The 21404-nt window shown below is 44.5% G+C and overlaps 1 protein-coding gene across 2 annotated transcripts in view; it reads left to right on the top strand.

Moving 5' to 3' along the window:
• Nucleotides 1–19098, top strand: part of LOC135514202 (zinc finger CCCH domain-containing protein 13-like) — a 42668-nt gene extending 23570 nt beyond the window's left edge. For both annotated transcript variants that reach the window (XM_064937498.1, XM_064937499.1), the window contains exons 7-13: nt 7389–7495; nt 11149–11314; nt 11413–11584; nt 16149–16288; nt 16429–16571; nt 16717–16806; nt 16979–19098. In XM_064937498.1, coding sequence (XP_064793570.1) covers nt 7389–7495; nt 11149–11314; nt 11413–11584; nt 16149–16288; nt 16429–16571; nt 16717–16792 — 804 coding nt within the window. In that variant the 3' untranslated portion in view covers nt 16793–16806; nt 16979–19098. The remainder of the gene's footprint in view (nt 1–7388; nt 7496–11148; nt 11315–11412; nt 11585–16148; nt 16289–16428; nt 16572–16716; nt 16807–16978) is intronic.
• Nucleotides 19099–21404: the final 2306 nt, after the last annotated feature.

Here is a 21404-nt window from a genome sequence, read left to right on the forward strand (position 1 = left end):
CTGGCTATTATATGTCTGAACAAAGCATGTTATATTAGCCCTATATATGCTTTGTCACGGTGGCTGGTTGTGCAAGTGTGACTTCATCATAAAAAAAACTGGGTGATGCATATTTGAGTCATATTTTTTGCTGGACAATTTATCATTTTCGTTCCTTCTGTAAAAACATTTTCTCCGTAGTCAGTTGGTGTTGATGAAACTTGAGTCAATGTTTTTTGTGGAGAGAACTGATTTTCTAGCTATAGAATGGTTCAAGGAGGGTGGCTTTAGTTCAATGTTCCTCAAAACTATTCTCCAGACGCCCACCAGAGGGCACAGTTTAAGGTGCCACGGTTGTCTTGCAGAGTATATCTTACATACCAAGGCTTAACTCAGAGAGATGACTCTGGTAGGTACGATGGAGTTCTGAATGGGGAAAGGAGAGACTGAACTGACATGCAGTTTGCATGAGTCAGGGAGCCATTTGTTAGGCAAACTCTCTGACACGCTGTCATCATTCCTTTCTTTAACCATGAGCTCACTGTGCTGCGGACAAACTGGCTGACAGCCACAGTCTCAGCTCTCACACACAGCCACACCTGTCTCATCCCCTCTCACTCTCGCTCTCTCTTAGGCATGCATTCTCTATCTATTTAAAGGTATAGGCTAAACAACATAAACATCCACTCATGAACTAGAACTCTTAGTTCCTATCACACACACACGTTCCCCATCCCTCCTGTCTTCCCACCCCTTCCGCCCTGTGCCGAGTGCTGACTATGCCTGTGAGAATTCTCTCTCGCACTGCAAGCAGAAACAGGCAAGAGAAACAGAGCACTGCAGAACATATATCACCCTCCTGCACTGCAAATCTGGGCCCTCCCTCTCTCCACTCCTCCCTCCCTCTCTCCACTCCTCCCTCCCTCTCTCCACTCCTCCCTCCCTCTCTGCCTCCTCTCTCCCCTCCCTCACTTAGTTCGCAAAGGTTTCTCCTTGAGCGTGAATCCTGCAGCGCTGGGGACTAGGAGCAAGAGACTGACGCATTTGTTCTCCACCTGCCCGTACCTGCAGGGGAAGAGGAACCAGAGGGCGCTGGTCTTGTTTTGTCTCTTACGGATTCAACATTAGCGTCACAATCTCCTCTCCTGTTTGTGCTTCTATACCCACGGCTCTGCTGTTGGTGTGCTGGGTACTCAGCGGGAATAGGAATGAGTACAGCTCTCCCTCAGTCTGCCTGACACCAGCTGTTCTCTTCTGGACTGTAGTTTTCCCGTAAAGTTTTCCACCAGGAAGACGACAGCAGCGTGGATACCATGGGAGAGGTAGATTCATGGATTGTCTTCCTCTGTGATTCCGGACGTGTCAGAGCGACGGCTTCAGGATCCCGCTGTCAAGTTTGACGTATGAGGGGTATGTGTGTGAGATTTTGTAGTTGCTACTGAGGGTGACCATCAGTATGTGGCTGGGAAGAACCTGTTTGCAGACGGTGCAGTAGTAGATCTGCTGTGACCGGAGTCTCTACCAGCTGGGGAACTGTAGAACAGCTTTTATATACCATTTTGGGTTCCCTGCTACATAGTCTTGCCCTTCTGTATAACTGTGTATGGAAATAGGCGTCTCACAGAACAGACAGCTTAAATAGAATTCACCTTAGCCCGAGATTCTAGGGCCATTGCTGCAGATGATGGACTGAAATGGAGCCATGACGGCACCAGTGGGACTCGACAGCACAGAGGCTCACTGAGAAGCATCGAGGGACAGTGACGCTGGACTGCGAGTCTGTAGCCGGAGCCAAGTGCTGCATTGCTGCATGTTTTTAGAGACACTAGGCCGTCTGACTGGCTGTGCCATCTCTTTCAAACAGCCCAGCTACTGCAACATTAACCTAGCTACGCACCTCAGCAGTATCCAGGACACCAGCTCTGAACCTGGACATCTATCTGGCTCAAGGACTCTCCCTTGACCATATTAACACACTGGACTGCTACTGGACCTCCGCCTGACTGAGCGCTCTGTCCAGACTTCATTCTGCAACGTTGGTCCTTTAGTGATCTGATCTAAACTGAGATGGAGTACCTGGGGGACAAGTTGTCGGTGGCCCAGTCCCAGGTGTCTGGGTGGATGGGGAATGTACGCCGCTCCCTGCAGGGGGCGCTCAGCGTGGTGTCCAGTGCGGTGGAACGTGGGGGCAGGGGGGCCGAGGACAGCCCTGGTGGCTTCAAGAGGGCCAACTCGTTACGTTCTCTGGCCTCTCGCAGCCGGGACTCTTTCCGCAGGTTCTCTCTGCGCAGCCAGCAGCGCCTGTCCCTACGCAGGCGTCCCGGGAGCAGCACCCCCAACACCCCCACCGCAGTAAGACACACTTTGTTTACACTCCCCCCCCATCAATCCCTCACACCACCAAATGGTCTCCCGTCAGTCACTACACATTCCAAGCACCTCAAACTTGTCAAGGCCTTCTCTATTTGTGTGTTTTGTGTCTTTGTCTATTTGTGTTGCCATGTGATCTCTCTCTCTGATCCTGATAGTTCCTGAATGTTCTGCTTTTGTTTGCTGCTCAGTGCTCACCCCCTCTGCGCCTCAACTGCTTGTCTCTCTCCTCCTCTGATACCATCTTTGACATAACACTAACCTTAGTCTGTATGTCTGCACCATAGCTCCCACTCCAGCAGTGTCATAGCTTAGGTCATAGCTTACTGTGGGCTGGAGTTGGGCTGGAGTTGTCCCAGACCCTCACTCCTAAACTATGGTCTGTTTTTACCCTTTACACTCGTGAGAATTGGCCTACATGGATAGGGCTAAATTTAAATGTTTCTTACAGAAGAAATATGATAATCATATGCATAAACATGGTATCATTTGAAAGGGAACAGTTTTGAGATTATGGGGCAATTATTAGACCAAAGTTCAGGACACAATAGTTCACCTGATATGAGACTGATTCCAAACATTACACTGTTGATTTTATGCATTTGACATTTAATGTACTTTTCGCCTCGTTTGTTGAAAATAAAATCTGAAAATACTCTGGACACATTCAGTAACATGATATTTTCCTGGAAAATGTGGGGTGGATGCAACATAAGACAAAATAATAACAAGGATTTGACTGAGAGAACTAACTGCTGTCTAAAAAGTGTGCACAGTTCCTAAGTCACTTCCATGTACTTTGATGACTCAAAGAAGAGGCTTCAACTAGAAAGGTGTTTTTAGAGCTCTCCTAGCTGTGGCGTTGAGGAACTAGAGCGAACATACTTGTAGTTGTTTTATTTGGAACACAACCCTGCATCCCCGGCCTCACACAATTAGTTTTTTTACGCAATCCAAAAACTTACCATTATGAATTGCCATTTGGGTCAGGTGGGCATCATTTCTAAGTTTATTCTATTACCAATATGACTGGCTAAGTTATAAAATACAATCTTACAGTGTTAGACTTTCACAGGACAGTTCAGAGAAACGGATAGTAATTTTAGTGATCATAGAATGGAGTCATGAGTGCATTCAGATGAGTGGTCCACAGCTCATTTTCTACACAATAGAGAAACATAGAAACACATTCTGTTCTGAACAACTCGGGGTATGACGCCATGTCATCTTGTAACTGTACATCAAAAATAGTGATCATAAACGACACTGTATATGACATGAGTTTTGTTATATGGGAATGTAAAGTGCAGATTTGGACTCGGCTTGCTTGTGTGACATCAAAGTGGTATTTATTATAATCCTCAACATCTCGTCTTTCAAAATACATCGATTTCTCATAATTGACAACATTTTCTGTTGTATTTGGCGCATGTGACAAATAAAATGTGATTTGATTTGAACTTGGCACGGTGCTCAAGTTCAGATCGGCTGTCACTCAGGAGCCCCCTAAGGCACTGCATAGCAGTGCTAGAGGCGTCACTACAGACTCTGGTTCGATTCCAGTTCGATTCCAGTCTGCAGTCATAAGTAAATAAGAATTTGTTCTTAAGCCTAGTTAAATAAAGTTTAAATAAAAAAAGTTGTGATAGTTTGATTGCATTTTATGTAAGATTTACAGATTAGGCCTAGCTTGTTTTGTGTCACTGAACAGGAGAATCAGTGTGTGCTGCCTGTGGGGAGAGGTTGTGCTGAATGGTCAGAGCACTGAGGCCAGTGAGATGTGGAGAGAAAGAACCAGGGGGGTGGAGGTGGGGCTGCTGGGATGGATGGTGCATTTGCACAATTAAGGGCTGCAGTACTGCTGGGGCCCGTTTGGCCCAGTTGGTAGAGCATGGCGCTTGTGGGTTCTATGCACTCAATACTGTAAGTCGATCTGGATAAGTGCATCTGCTAAAAATGACTTAAAAAATGTATTTAAAAAAAGCTTCCCCCCCCCTCCACAGCATCTAATGCCCAGAAAGTCCACACACCTGTACCCTCACATCCTAGTCAGTTGCAACGCATAAACTAAACCCCACAGACACGGCAGCCCTTTACCGATTCACTCTCTCGGTCTGGTTTGTGTGTAGCAACTTCTTTCAACTGCACACAGAGACATAAAAATGGTGTCCACAAGTTAATCTGACTCTGGGGAAGTAGATTAAGGGCCTCTGTGCCAAAATCCCAAAGTATCCCTATAAAAGTTCTTAAACCAAGTCATTCAGGTTGTACTAACATTCTGTTGTGCTCTGTATTCTCAGCATTGCACTTATGTAATAATGACCGAACTAAATACCCTAAACATGTCCTTTTCAGTTCTCTATCAGAGGTCAGTGTTTTGGTAGCTCTGTAAAATGTGACTGGAGTGCTGCTCTGTTGTTGACAGGGGATTAGTGCTCATGGGATCTGTAGTCATGTTAGGATAGCTGCAGAGGGTCGTCATTGACCAGTCTGTCAATGATGAATGTGTTAACTGTTCAACGTTCCTACCCAGAGGGGTTGGAGCAGGAGAGTGGGGCTGGTGTGATGTGTGTTCTGTTGTGTTCGTGTTGGGTTCATTGTACCTGCACTAACTAACCGGCCTGCTCTGTTGTCTGCTTCCAGGCAGCATGACCATATGTTAAATGTGTTGGAGCTGCACAGCACTTCCTCATTCATAGAAAATTGTGAATGGCCATTATACGTGACAGACATGAACTGTTATTTTCCAGTTTACATTAAGGAACTAGATTCATAACATGTCCAACTCACTAGGCCTTCAGTTTGATTTTACCAGATTGGTCTCATTGAGATTAAAAAATATTTATTTTATTAGAGACCTGGCCAAATTACCAGAACATAAAGTTTTATACAAAGGCACATTTACAATATAAAACACTACAGTTTAAAAACATGAATTTACACATTGACCAGACAAGATGCTTTGGAGAAGTTTGGTGTATTTAGGGGTCAAAACATTGAAAGCCCCCCCCCCCCCCACTTCATTTTCCACCATAGTTTCTACCCAGTCTTTAAAGTCAATTTCATGTCCTTTTGTAGCTCGTTCCAAAGCACAGTCAGCAAAATAGTCATGTGAGCTTAGGTGAAAATTGTAATTTGCCTGCTGGACAAAATGGACTATAACCTATTTTCAGCACATCAACCCAAAGTTGTCATTTTGGATTAAATTAAGAGAGTGGGTGTTATAATTAACTAGCTTACATTTACATGATTGATGAAAGGTCTCTCAGGTCATGTTGATGTCTGTGATGGTGTCATCGTGGCAGGCTGTTATTATTCAGAGCTGTGATGTCTGTTTGGTCTCACTTTCCAAGGTGCCTCATTCTTTTAGCCGCATGTCAGATTGACTGACAATCTCCCTTGGTGGTCAGCCCTTTCTCTCCTTCCATTCATCCGCTCTTTGTTCTGTCGTTTCCCTTGACGCACCCTTCCTGTCCACAGATGGGGGGGGCAAGGGCTCATGTTAAGGAAATCTCCGCTTCACTACCACTCCGATTCAAAATCACAGCCAGAAAGAAACATATTTACCAGATAAGGTGCCTGGCAGGCCTGCTCTGTCCTTGTATCCAGTAGATTGTTGATAGCAGAGCCGACACCCTTACATTGTCAATACTGAAGAGCTTTCAGCAGCACTAGTAGTCAGCCAGTCCATGCTATTTCTTAACCCTCTCAATCTTGCTGCTATTGTTTGGTTGACAGGTAACAGGGTAGCCTCGGGAGTGGCAAACACTAAGTGAGGGTGTGTTTGGGTGTGTTCATCCATGTACACTGTGGATATGGTAGGTGTTCACGGAATTTAGATTACAGGAGATTTTCTTATTGAATGGTACATGCTTAGTCCTGTGCATTTGCTGTGTTCACAGACCCTTAGGGCTGAAATTCATTATATTATAAAGGGGTTTTATGAAGTGTGACTCTCTTTTTTTTTTTTTTTTTTTTGACATAAATAATTCCTGCCTCAGACAAGACATGACAAGGTCTCTACTTTGTTGCTATGGACCAACCTGGTCTGTTTGAAAGGCTAAGCATGTATCTGGATTAACCTGCTGTTTCATTGTCATGTGACCAGCATGTTCAAACCCATGGTTGGAACTGGAACTCTAATACTTGTTTAACAACTAAAGACCCATTTGGCCCTGAGATCACGGTGTGGATTTGAAAACCAGCCTATGCTGTGATGTGGAGAGGACTCCTTTTTAGGGCTGTTAAACCTGGAGAGGAGGAAGTACACTGCTTTCTCAGATGGAGGGATTTTCTCACTGTTCACCCTGGCCTTCTTTCTTCGTGTCAGGAAAGGCATTGATGATGAATGACATCCTGTACTGTTGGTCTGTTTCTCTCGCTCGCTATTTCTCTCCATTTCTCCCTCTCGCTCTCTGGCCTTCGCTCTCACTCCCGTGCAGTGACAAACAAAATACCTATTACATTTCCTTCTATCATTCTCTTTAGACAGCCTATTGTGTTGTGGTGCAACAGTGCATCTGTGTAACACGATGCAATGGAAGTCAATAGAGATCATGTAAGTTCAGCGAGATTCCTCTGCTTGTGCGTGTGTGCGTGCGCTCACAGTCTTGAATGCATACACAGGAGGAGTGAGTGGTATTAGGACAGTGTGCCCTCTGTAGCATCCTCATTAAAAGAGACACGGTTCAGTAGATAGCAAACGCACAGTGGCTCACCAGTCTCTGTCCTTGTCGCTATGAGCTCATCCCATTACCTCTCATTATCCTGCTCACCCACTGTAGGTCTGGCCATAGCCACACAATACATGGTTATCAGGACCAGCACCTCACTCACCGACACAGCTGGCCAATTGTCTGTTACTGTAGGCTGGGTGGGGCTTCAACCAAGATCCAATAAGAAGCCTTGATATTTTTATTCAGTCCAGCAGAGATTAATCCAGTTCTGTCATTTTGGAATCTCTTTTCTCTGACCTTCTAGTGATATTCCAATGGTACATACACTTCTACTCCTTTTCTCCCTGTCCATCTCTCTTTCAGGAGCAGTTGAAGCATGGTGAGGAAGAGGGGCGTGACATCGACACACTGGTCCACGAGGCAGACAGCCAGTATGGGACCTGGGAGACGGGACTGCGCACTGACGATAGGTGAATACACACACATAGCTGCTGTGGCCTGGGCCAACACTTGGTGTGCTCCTGTTTTTGGTTACTAATATGCGGATCCTCATTCCTCAATATGATTCCTATTTTCCCCTGAAGCTGTACCCTGGTATCAGGACATCCCGACATCGCTGGTTCTGAATGCCTCTCAAATTGTGCCGATTCATTTCTCACTCTAAATATACAATACTCGTTTGAGCTTGAAATTTAACACTGCCTGGATCGATAAGTAGTCTCGAATGGGTGCACTCTATCATGTGTTCTGCCGGCGCAGCATTGACCTTTTCGACAAAGTCACTGAGTCATGTTATATCCAGCCTTCTAAATAGGGCAAAGTGGATAGTTAGCCCCAGGAACTGATTCTCTGCTGTCCTACATAAATCAAATAACATTTTATTTGTCACATGCTTCGTTAACAACCGGTATAGACTAACAGTGAAATGCTGACTTATGGGCCCTTCCTAACAATGCAGAGAGAAAAAAAGGCAAATAGAAAAATAATAACACTAGGAATAAATACACAATGAGTAATGATAACTTGGCCATATACACGGGGTACCAGTACATGGTGGATGTGCAGGGGTAAGAGGTTAATGAGGTAGATATGTACATATAGGTAGGGATAAAGTGACTAGGCAACAGGATAGATAAAACAGTAGCAGCAGCGTATGTAATGAGTTAAAAGAGCAAAAGGCTCAATGTAGATAGTCCGGTTAGCTGTTGGTTAACTATTTCACTAACTATTTAGCAGTCTTATGGCTTGGGGATAAAGTGGTTCAGGGTCCTGTTGGTTCCATACCTGCTGCATCGGAACCACTTTCCGTGCGGTAGCAGAAGGACAGTCAATAACTTCGGTGGCTGGAGACTTTGACCATTTTTAGAGCCTTTGTCTGACACCACCTGGTATAGTGGTCCTGGATGGCAGAGAGCTCGGCCCCAGTGATTTACTGGGCAGTACGCTCTACCGTCTGTAGCGCCTTCAGATGCCAAGCGATGATGCAGCCAGTCAAGAAGCTCTCATTGCTGCAGCTGTAGAACTTTGAGGATCTGAGGGCCCATGCCAATTCTTTTCAGGCTCCTGAGGGGAGGATGGCGTTGTCGTGCCCTCTTCACAACTGTGTTAGTGTGTGTGTGGCTCATGATAGGTGCTTAGTGATGTGGACACAGAGAAACTTGAAGTTCTCAACCTTCTCCACTACAGTCCCGTCGACGCGTGCTCGGCCCTCTGTTTCCTGTAGTCAACAATCAGCTCCTTTGTCTTGCTAACATTGAGGAAGAGTTTGTTGTATTGGCACCACACTACCAGGTCACTGACCTCTTCCCTCCTATAGGCTGTCTCGTGATCAGGCCAACCACAGTTGTTGTCAGCAAACATAATAATGGTGTTGAAGTCGTGCGTGGCCACGCAGTCGTGGGGAACATGGAGTACAGTAGGGGACTAAGCACGCACCCCTGAGGAGCCCTCTTGTTGAGGGTCAGCGTGTTGGATGTGTGGCCCGTCAGGAAGTCCAGGATCCAGTTGCAGAGGGAGGTGTTCAGTTCTAGGGTCCTGAGCTTAATGATGAGCTTGGAGGGCACTAAGGTATTGAACACTGAGCTTTAGTCAATGTACAGCATTCTCATGTAGGTGTTCCTCTTGTCCAGGTGGGAGAGGGCAGTGTGGAGTGCAATAGAGATTGTGTCATCTGTGGATCTGTTGGGGCGATATGTGAATTGGAGTGGGCCCAGGGTGTCTGGGATGATGGTGTTGATGTGATCCATGACCAGCTTTTCAAAGCATTTCATGGCTACAGATGTGAGTGCTATGGGGCAAAAGTAATTTAGATAGTCCATGAAGGTAACCAATGGTGGTCTGTTTGAAACATGTAGGTATTACAGACTGGGTCAGGGAGAGGTTGAAAACTAGCTAGCTGGTCAGCGCAAGCTCTGACTATGTGTCCTGGTAATCCGTCTGGCCCCGCGGCCTTGTGAATGTAAACCTGTTTAAAGATATTACTCACATTGGCTACGGAGAGCTAGATCACAAAGTCATCCGGAACAGCTGGTGCTCTCATGCATGGTTCAGTCTTGCTTTCCTCAAAGCGATAATAAATGGAATTTAGCTTGTCTGGTAGGCTCATGTCACTGGGCAACTCGCGGCTAGGTTTCCCTTTGTAATCCGTGGTAGTTTGCAAGCCCTGCCATGTCCAACAAGTGTCAGAAACGGTATAGTAGGATTCAATCTTAGTCCTTTATTGACGTTTTGACTGTTTGTTGGCTCAGGGGGTTCGTAGCGTGATTTCTAATTAGTGTCCCGTGGCACCTCTAGCCTTTAGCTCAGTGCAGATGTTGCCTGTAATCCATGGCTTCTGGTTGGGATATGTACCTACGATCACTGTGGGGACAACGTCAGTGATGCACTTATTAATAAACCCGGTGACATTCCAGTCTTTGTTAGCGAAACAGTCCTGTAGTTTAGCATTCACTTCATTGGACCACTTCCATATTGAGCGTGTTACTGGTACTTCCTGTTTTTTTGTTTTTGCTTGTAAGCAGGAATCAGGAGGATAGAGTTATGGTCAGATTTGCCAGAAGGAGGGTGAGGAAGATGCGTTTCTGTGTGTGGAGTAAAGGTGATCTAGAATTTTTTTTTTTTATTGACTCTAGTTGCACAGGTGACAAGCTGTTAAAAATGATGTAACACGGATTTCAGTTTCCCTGCATTAAACTCAACGGCCACTAGGAACGCTGCCTCTGGATGTTCATTTTCTTATTTGCTTATGGCGGTGTACAGCTCGTTGAGTGCCGTCTTCGTGCCAGCGTCGGTTTGTGGTGGTAAATAGACAGCTACGAAAAAGATGGATGAAAACTCTCTTGGTAAATAGTATATCATAATGTATACTAACTCCGGTGAGCAAAACCTCAAGACTTCCTTAACATTAGAGATTGTGCACCAGCTGTTGCATATAACACCCACAAGCTTCTCTTTCAAGTCTCAGGCGCAGTTACTGATGAAATAAACAGATACTATGGTATCTATAGGTACTAACTGTACAGATACAATAGCATCCCAGGCCTCCTGACACTGTGTGGTCAAGGAGCAGTAGCTCACTGAAACCTGCTTTACTTTACTCCAGCTCTCAAAATAGCCTGAGTCTGTCTCGCTCAGCAGGCTGGCGTACCACTGACCTCCTGTGGCCAGGAGAAGGTATCACAGCAACAAACTCCACCCAGGTTGAAAATCTGGAAAATGTTTTGTAGAAATGAATGGATACTGTAAGAGTTTCAGATAAGATACGATATACGTGACTATTAAAAGGCAGTGGGTCATTGTCATATGAATCCAACTCTGGATGGAATAATCACCAAATAGTATGGTCATGTACAGTATTGTGACTCAGCAGTGTTTGCTACCTTCAATCTGAAATGAGGAGCTTGTGGTCAAGTGGAGCAGGAGTCTGCCCGGTCATCCATTGTGTCTTCCAGTACATCCTCTATGAAATCTGATGCCCCTGCCTACAGTAAACCCAGACAGGAGAATGACTCAGCCACACCAAGCTAGTAGACACTGTCATGTTGTTCTCTCAGTGGCATTGGCTGCATGTAAAGACTTTAAGGAAGGTAGCCTAAAGTACTAGTCATGTCTGTCCTTCCTGTAGCCTGACTCCTGCCACGCCCACCTCAGACGGCAACCTCAGCCAGTCACCTAGGAAACCCATTCCGCCCCACACACCAGGGGAACATGCCACACACAGCGACCTGGACACTCCAGATGGCTTCTCCCCCTCGGTCCAGCCCGAGATGCAACTACTCCCCTTCCCTGAGGTAAGACTGACATCAACCTTTTGAAAGGACGTATCAGTGTAACAGTCAGATTTGCTTCTCGTGTGTCTGTGTGTTTATCTGTTTCTCCCTCTCTCCAGGTCTCCACCATCCTGCTGGACTCCAGTGCTCTGCGCTCCAGGGTGCAGCTGAGTAAGATGCGGGGGCCACGTTCGCGCCCCTCCAGGGTGGCTCGTCAGACTGCTGCTATGTCTGTACACCCTGAGGGACAGACCTCGCCCACTGAGGACTGGCGCTCCAGAGACTCAACAGGTCAGGCTAGGACTCTGTTCTCATGTAGACACTGTCATATCTCCAGGGCATAAAATGAACACCCACCACCCACCAAATGAGGGTAGATTTTGGTATTAGCAGGTAGGAATGTCTATTTTACCAGCTACGTTGGTTTCATATCTGCTAATTGCACAAAGGAATGTGAATCCTATATCCCAGCTTCCGCAGCCACACTGCCTGTTCTTTTGGCTATTTACATTTTTGTTTCCATTTTTGTTTGTTCAATGTTTGTTAGTCAGATTCAAAATCTTAGACACATGTGACACCACTTATGTGGCCATGTTACCACGGTAACCTGCTGCCCTTAAAGGGGCAGCTGAACATTTGCCTCGTGGTGAAATTTCTGTTCAAAGGCTCGGGTCACAAACAACGAAAAGAAATTGAGCAATATCACACATTACTTCTTACTAATACAGTCCTTGTTTTAGAAACATTACAAAGTATGGTCATTTTTATGTAATTATGGCAAACAAAAATATTTGGGCTCATGGCTCCACATTAACGTTTTTAAAAAAATGCCTGACAAGAAGAATATAGATTTGACTCGTCCGAAACGTTGCACAAATCACAATATCATACAGAAAGGTCGACATTGGAATAATATTCAAATCTATTTTTCATGTTCATCAATAAAGGCCTAAGTGCTACAGCCTCATATCCAAACTGACGCTGACATGCGGGAGGTGCCAAACTTTAATAAGACTTTTAATGACATAAATATAGGCTAACCGCCAGTCATGTTTGACACCTATAATGGAGGATAATTAACATGAAAATCTAATGGGCTGTTGACCTCATGCACGGTTTATTTAGATCAAATGATCACAAGACGGGAGAGTGAAAGACCCATTGATCACCGCACATCACCCACCTTGAGGCTGAGTGGAGACAGTCAGCATTTTGAAACTATTTAACCATAAATTGTTCAGGTTTTAAACAATTAAGTTTATGTAATTTTATTAAGCATGTCTTGCCTTGTTTCAAAGTAGCCTCGCCAAAATATGACCATAGGAATGTTGAGGGAATTATTTTAACACTCAATATGACATTGAAACCAGATTATTTTTTCCATGTTCCATTGGTTCAAATCAACTTTATTTCATTGTTCTGCAGCCAAAGGCAAAATCCTAGTCATATTAGCATCCATGCTAGTTGATGCATTTTTAGATCTCTCCTCTTATATTTCTAACAGATATTTTCATCTCTGTCATATGAAACTGCTAATGCGTGCGTTGCACTTTTGAGAATGGTGTTTTCCCGTTAATTGCATTTGATAACATTTTGGCATAGCCTCCAGCTATGTGCGCACTTTTGAGCTTTTAATATGAAGACGTATAACCTTTTAAGTTAAAACGGTCTGATCTGTTGCATCAGCTTTTTTAATGGGCAGTGGTTGTATGAATTTTGGATCTGTCGTCCCAGAACTGTCCCAGAGTCTGTTTTAAACCCGGAGACTAGTCTTTGGACCCGTTCCGAAATGGACCTGGGGCTTTCCCACCCAGACCTGATATGCATAAATAAAAAATGATAATATAGAGCGAGAACCGTGCCCAAGGACAACTAGACACGTTCCGTATAGACCTGGTCGGACCCAGACCAGGTCCAATCCGAGTGAGGGAAGCAGTAGAAAAGTCATTTTTTTTAAAGCTACTTTATTAACCGGAGCTGATACAGCACGAGAGGAGGGAGAGAGATGCCTCTCTAGCATGCGGGGGAGGGGCCATACTGTGAACAAGTGACATGAGGAGGGAGGGCGAGAGATAAAAATCAACCAAGCCAACTCGCGCTGTAGTAGACTAATAGCTGCCAAAGCTAGATTATTAATCATCAAATATGATTACAGAGTACCTGTCTTGGACTGCATCAAACCGGAACAAGAAGCTAGCTAACGTTAGCTAGCTAGGCTAACTAATGCTGCCGTGCATGTGCTTTCTCATTCTACAGTTACAAACAGGGGAGCCGCCAGGGCTTTTGGGCCCCATGAAAAGATATCACATTGGGCCACACCAACCCTGCGCAATTGCTGTAACCATACACCTCCAGAACCCAATCGACCCATTCAAAGCTTTAAATAACTCTAACTTTGCAGGCTTGCAACTCTCTTGTAGTCCAATATTTACTGTAGGATATTTACTGACAGTGAGCTGCGAAAATATAACACTGTGCATTCAACATTCTGTGGAATTCACTATTTGATGCAAGACTGATACCCTCCTATAAGAAATGTGCTAAAGGTCATCTTTTTACAGTCTAAATGTCATTTTAATGTTCTTGAATAGAAAATTCTCTTAACATTAATGAATAACTTAAAATAAATATACATTAACCTCTTCAATTAAAATAAATTAACATAACAAACAAAATAATAAAATCAGCAGCAGATTTTTGAACTAAGTATACATACCAACTAGAAAATAAGCAGCTGTAAAAGGAAAGGTCAAGAGGTCACAAAATCATTAGGTTTCTTCCACTTGGTCTTAATTGTGCACAAGAAATGTTATGTCAATCCAGCCATTATTTTGAGAAATATCTTGTTCTCAATCTGTTCTCAGTCATTTAACAGTATGGCAAGACTGCAAAGGCTGTCCCGGGACATAGTGGAGCTCAATTTAGTTTTTTTCAATCAGTTTTCACTTACTGAAAGCTCTCTCGCCACCATAAACAGTCACAGGCAGTGTGCAAAATATATGTAAAGCAACTCTCACTTCTCCAAAAATGCTTTGCAGCTGTATCTTTCAAATTGCATTGAGGAAACCAAGAGGGAACAAGTTAGGGGGGAAAGTGGCAGCATATACAGTGTTCAGGTGTCTTACTTCACGATGAAACTCAGGTGTCAGATCTCTGGAATACTTCATGATCAGTGGTTGGCACACAGAAGGGACTTTATCCTCACTAATCTGCCCAACTTTCACAACAACAGAAAATGATTCTACAATTATTGCAGTGTTCTGGAACCTAATGTCCAAGTCACTTATGATGTTGTCCAAAGCAGTAAAAACCACTGTTCTGAAACACCGTTGCTGCACTGTCCTGAGCCGTCTCCTCTTGAGAGGTCTCATCATGGAATCTCTTCCTTTTCCTCTAGCGGCTGTGTTCCTTGCTAAATTGAGTTGCAACATCCATTTGTTAGTGTTGCCTCAGACAGGAGAGACTCCCATCTCTAAGAGCCGGGCATCTCTTCCTTTAAGGCTCTGATATTGGCTGCCTCTGTGTCAACTGCGCTTTTTCCTGACTGGAGAATTACATTCCTGTCCTCAATGCATTGCAGTACCTGCAATTATGCCAACTGACATGTCATTCAACACAATGCTGCTCACCTCCTTCTACAGTTGGGAGTAGGGCTGGTTCAGGGGGGTGGGGATGGGGAGACAAGGCTGCTGAGCCTGAAGCTGCATCTGTTGGTCCTGGCACCAAGCAGGGGGAGAGACAGGGACAACTGATTTATTATGAATAGCTTGCTAAAAGTTTGCCTGCATTGATTAAATGTCAACTAAGAGAGGAGCGAAATGTAAACACTGAATTCTCTGAAGATATTAAGTAACTAAGGCTAATTTTGCTCCCCTAGCATATCTAACTATGGACTAAGCTAACAGGTTCATTTCCACCTCTCACGGACTACACCCACCTTCCTTTGTGAAACATTGGGTGACAATGTCCCCCTTTCTTTTCTCTCTCCTGTATTTCTTTTCTTTCTTTTCGTTTTTTTGGAAGCCAGATTGTTCTTTAGGAAGCTGAGACATGATGCTCCACCAGCACTCCTCACTCGCAATTCACTGCTAGCAAGTACCGTTCGCGCTTGGTTTGGGGTCAGGACCGAACCATTTCATGTAAATAGACAAGTCATTTAAAATTATACATACCCGTGACAATCAGATCCGACCCAGACCCGTGATATTCTATATAATTCTGGATCCGGACCGGGTCTCGGGTATTTGGATACGGGTGCTTCCTTGAAGACCTCTACCATAGACACCTTTTTTTATCCTCAAAGGGACAACGGGGCACCCTTAATTCTGAGCCCTGAATTGAATTATTTTAAGAGACATAAAAACTATTTGGTTGTAATTGTAAAGTTTCAATATTTTATAGGCTATGAAGGGTGGCTCACCACCTCCCAGGAGAGCCTTAAAGGGGCAGTGTTGTATTTTGAGACAGGCTTGAATATGCAGAGTGTAGCCTACATTTTTGTTTGATTCTCTATGGTAAAAAATGTATTTTATTTTGTAAAGTGGTTTCTTGCATATTATGTAAAAATGGTGTTGCGTACCTTTTTTGCCCGAAGGACAAGTGGCTAGAAAAGTTCATTTCAAGCCCTGTGGCTGGTAAGAAATCTGAGTGGGTAGTAGATTTGACTGGTGTACCAAAAAGTACATTTTTGGTTTCTCTTTCCAGTACCTTTCTCCCGCACACTTTTTAGAATGGATTGAGTCGACCAGTTAGACTGGAGATGTTCTTAGATGGTCAAAGATCTGGTAGACTTCTGAATAACCTATTCTTTATGATTGTGAAATGATGTACTCAGAGAGTGTGTTGTCCTCTACAGAGTACAACATTGAGTTTTCCAAGCAGGAGGACTCAGACTCTGAGGAGCAGGAGAGGGGAGTAGACCCCCGCTCTGCTGCTGCCTCCTCCCAGCCCCAGAGAGTCGCCCTCTTTCCTGGGATGGACCCCTCCGCTCTCAAGGTGAGCCTCCCCAAGAGAAACAGATGTTGACTGGAAGGCTAATAGTTGACCAGGAGTGTAATGTAATGTTGTCACTCATTCTGCTGTGAAAAATTGGCCTTTGATATGTTCTCTTGCTGGTTTCTCCCTCTGTTTGGCAGGCCCAGCTCAAGAAGAGAGGAGACTCTGACAATCAGACAGACGGAGCCGCCCCATCTCCATCTCAGCAGTCACGATCTCCTAAATCCCCCTTCCTGCCCCGGGTGTCCCGTGTACTGCCCCCCTCTGGAGGGAAAGAAAATGGGTAAGATGGTGACCCTGTCTCCTCCCTCTGTTCAGCCTGGATCTAATAACCCAAACCAGGGATTGTTGAGATAGTCAGTCAGACCAGAAGTGTGTACCATTTGTAATGATTGTGCCTACTTTTGTCTGTCTGTGTGTCTTCTTAGGGAGGAGGCCTCACCACAGTGGCTGAGAGAACTGAAGTCTAAGAAGCGCTCGAGTCAGTATGAAAATGACAGCTAAGTGTGAATGAGCAGGTAAGCTCTTCTCACAAATGTTCCTCACATGGTGGATCATTCTTATCTACTCTCATAGGGTACTTGTGCCCAAGGCAATAGAAATTTTTCCACATTTTCAGAATTATTCAATAATATTAAAGTGTGTCTGTTTTGCAAATAAATAACCCTAAAATGCTCATGGTTTGTGTAGGTTGCCTTAACTGAATAATCTGGTGGAGAATTGGAGACAGAAGCCTTAACCTTTGACCCTGAGAAGATGGAAACTCTGCTGCTGACATTGTAATTTGTCATCGGTTTGTTAATTTTATCTGTTCTCTTCCTGCCCGGGTCGCATACATGTGCATGGTGCCTTTTTGCAGACAACCTCGGTCTTATGGATGAAACGACCCAGGTTAAATATCTGGCTGCTCGGCTCCGTTTGTCCATTTCCTTTGCATAGAGCCACTTTACCCTCTCACCTGACGGGAGAATACGGAAGGGGGGAAACCCTTTTTCTCCTGTCAGGTTGCATTTCAGGACTGGTTAAACTTGTGGGACCACACGCCTCTTAACCTGGAAGTGCTTCAATAAGCTGGAGGACAGTCTAGTACCTCCACAAGATATACATGTATTTTTTTTTTTAAATGTTTTTTTCAGGTTCGTCTACACGTAACATTTCTATGTGTATCTATCAGTCATGGGGTGTTGGTAATAGTCAACATAGGATAACATTTCTGATTTTATTTTTTGTCATTGATCATAAAGAACAAAACACTGCTGAACTCATGTTTGGCCAGGCTGTATATTATGTGTTGGTAATAAATATGGTATCTAATCATGAAATATTATATTTTGTATTGTTGCTAATTTGACAGATGAATCATAACATGTCCGAGTGTTTAGTTTTGTACGGAGAGCATTGCAAGTATCACTACAGCAGAGGCTCCCAAGCCCATTCCCCTGATGAACTGACTTGGAATCTGTTGTGTTGACCTAATGCAGCTCCTAACTGATGTGTGAAGAAAAATGCTGTGTGTTCAATGTCTTTTCAATCATAATGTCTGAATATCTGTTTCTACTAGTGTTTGTATTTCTTAAGGATCCCCATTAGCTGCTGCCAAGGCAGTTATATACAGTTAAATAATAACACTTTTCACCACACATTGTGTTCCTTCAGGCCACTACTCTACTGACCCATATCTACAATACAACATCCGTGTGTGTGTAGAGTGCATGAGGGGTGGAAAAGGGGAAGAGAAGGGTTAATCACGTTGGAGGACTCAATTATACTCCTACACACACACACACACACACACACACACAAATCAGCCTGTTCTTCCTCCCTTTACCTTCACTTACCTCTTCAGTGTAAGATCAAATAATTGTGTGTAATAGTGATGGATGAGTGTGTAAGGAGAATGTGATGGATGAGTGTGTAAGGATTGCAAGGGAAATGGTCTAACTGTATGTGTTACCAATGAGCCATACATTCAATGTGCACTCCCTGCGCTCTGTTTTATCAGGATGTCTGCAACATCTCTCATTTAGAGAGAGACTTTACCCACCTTATTTTATCACTACATCACCGTTGACAACATGTATGTTCATGTAGAATCTCAGCTTCTTTTCCATCACTCTTTGCTCAGACACTGAATGGACACACCCAGTAGCAGTGGTACAATCATACAGTCTGATATCATGGATTCATCCACACAACTGTTATGGTCCTGTTGTGCACATGGTCAGTGGATGTAGAGTGGAATGGTAGGAGTATGGCTTCCACTACTCCAGTGGGGAATGTGAGTCAAGTATTTGGTTTTGAGATGAGGGTGGGTGGGTGGTTATTTTCCCCTATTCTGCTGCACATTACTATTTGCAACAGTTTTAGAGCGCAGAGCTGACTTAGGCCATGCCCCTGACCATGTTAGCCATGCCCCTGACCATGTTAGCCATGCCCCTGACCATGTTAGCCATGCCCCTGACCATGTTAGCCATGCTGCACTGTCCCACTACTTCCATTAAGCACTTTGTCAGTTAATGCACTACAGCACTGACCTGTGCACTGGCTATTCTGTTGTACGTCCCACCTACCACATGTTCATAGACCGATGTTGGAATGCTAATGGAATGAAAGTGGATGTGTTGATTGGATCTTTGGAGTTGTTGTCCCTATGGTGTCCATGGCGTTTGACTTTCCCATGACTTTTGTCAGTTTGAGGATTTCTTATTTTCTCTCATTTTTATTTTTAAAAATAAAATATATTACATTATTTTAATGCCAGTGTCCAAAATTGTAACTTCTTAATAAAATGTACTGAGTTGAGCTTCTCACTTTGATGTAATTATTGGGATAAATGTTACTTTTACATTTTAGCTCAGACCCACCCTCTCCAGTCTGCAGTATTATGAAGTTCAATTGGTGTGTCTATTTCTGGTGTGGGGTATAACAGATGTCGATAGTGTTTGGGATAGGGAAGTATAGGAGAGGTAGTTTCTTTTGGTGTGGGGTGGTATACGAGAGATGGAGGGTCAGGGTTTGGTAAATTTAAGTATTCAAAACATTAAGAACACCTGCACTTTCCACGACAGACTGACCAGGTGAATTCAGGTGAAAGTTATGATCCCTTATTGTCACCTGTTAAATCCACTTCAATCAGTGTAAAAAAACAAATGTATCCATGCTTATGACATTTCTAGGTTAGACTACTGCAATGCTCTACTTTCCGGCTACCCGGATAAAGCACTAAATAAAAACTTCAGTTGGTGCTAAACACGGCTGTTAGAATCTTGACTAGAACCAAAGAAAATGATAATATTACTCCAGTGCTCGCCTCCCTACACTGGCTTCCTGTTAAGGCTAGGGCTGATTTCAAGTTTTACTGCTAACCTACAAAGCATTACATGGGCTTGCTCCTACCTATCTTAACGATTTGGTCCTGCCGTACATACCTACACGTACACTACAGTCACAAGATGCAGGCCTCCTTACTGTCCCTAGAATTTCTAAGCAAACATTTTTATGGAATGGTCTGCCTACCCATGTGAGAGACGCAGACTCGGCCTCAACCTTTAAGTCTTTATTGAAGACTCATCTCTTCAGTAGGTCCTATGATTGAGTGTAGTCTGGCCCAGGAGTGTGAAGGTGAACAGAAAGGCACTGGAGCAGTGTACTGCCCTTGCTGTCTCTGCCTGGCCGGTTCCCCTCTCCACTGGGATTCTCTGCCTCTAACCCTATTACAGGGGCTGAGTCACTGATTTACTGGTGCTCTTCCATGCCCCCCGGTAATGCTGCTGCTCCAGTTTCAACTGTTCTGCCTGCGGCTATGGAACCCTGTCCTGTTCACCGGACGTGCAACCTTGTCCCAGACCTGCTGTTTTCAACACTCTAGAGACAGCAGGTGCGGTAGAGATACTCTGAATGATCGCCTGTGAAAAGCCAACTGACATTTACTCCTGAGGTGCTGACCTGTTGCACCCTCTACAACCACTGTGGTGGTTATTATCTGACCCTCCTGGTCATTTATGAACATCTTGGCCATGTTCTGTTATAATCTCCACCAGGTACAGCCAGAAGAGGACTGGCCACCCCTCAGAGCCTGGTTCCTCTCTAGGTTTCTTCCTAGGTTCTGGCCTTTCTAGGGAGTTTTTCCTAGCCACCGTGCTTCTACACCTGCATTTATTGCTGTTTGGGGTTTTAGGCTGGGTTTCTGTATAGCAATTTTTGACATAAGCTGATGATTGATTGATAGATGAACGGGAGAAGACAGGTTGGAGAAGGATTTCGACACTTTCTAGAGTCCATGCCCGACGAATTGAGGCTGTTCTGAGGGCAAAAAGGGGGGGGGGGTGCAATCAGTGTTAGGAAGGTATACTCAGTGTATGACGTCAATGTTAGGTTCGTTTTTGGTGAATGGTTTGGTTCCCCATTGTGGGTTTGGTAATGTTATTGGGGAGACTGGTGAAGAGGTTTGGTTATGTCTAGACTGCTGGGTGTGGTTAGAGTGTATGCGTGGGAGAGGTGTGAGCCTGTGTACCCATTTGTGCTGAGTGTGGCTGTTTGCTGAATTCTCTTGGCTCCCTCTCCGTGTGCCCACACACCACGCACTGGCAGCCAGGCAGACGGGCAGGGGAGCGTGTGCCAACACATCTGCCTATTGAGAGGCAGCGTTATGGACACAATGTGAGCGACAGACTTGCTGTATCAACAGCTCCCCCTTTTCTGCTGTTGTGGCCAGAAATAAACCATAAATACCCCCCCCTGCCCTCCAACGGCTCAACCCCAAACACCAAGTGACACAGAGAGAGAGAGGCTACCAATACACAGCAGGCATATCCAGGTAAAAACAGCTTGGTTCTGCACAGCAGGATAACCAGGGTTTTCATTGACCTTTGAACTGTACATGAAAAGAAAAGGAGACTCCACTGCCATGGTTGTTGACAGGGATGGAGAAAGACAGGTTTAATGGAAGGGGTAGGAACCAGCGTTTAGTATATTAGTGAGCTGAGTTGTTTATAAAACAGGGTATGAGAATAACATGTATCTTCATGGGGGATGACTCTGGACCCTAGTTATAGCCTACAGTCAGGAAAAACTCCTGGCCCCAGGACAAAGTTAGGGTAGATAAATAGTGGCCTCC

Source organism: Oncorhynchus masou, chromosome 25, assembly GCF_036934945.1.
Source record: "Oncorhynchus masou masou isolate Uvic2021 chromosome 25, UVic_Omas_1.1, whole genome shotgun sequence".
In the NCBI taxonomy this organism is placed as follows: Eukaryota; Metazoa; Chordata; class Actinopteri; order Salmoniformes; family Salmonidae; genus Oncorhynchus; species Oncorhynchus masou.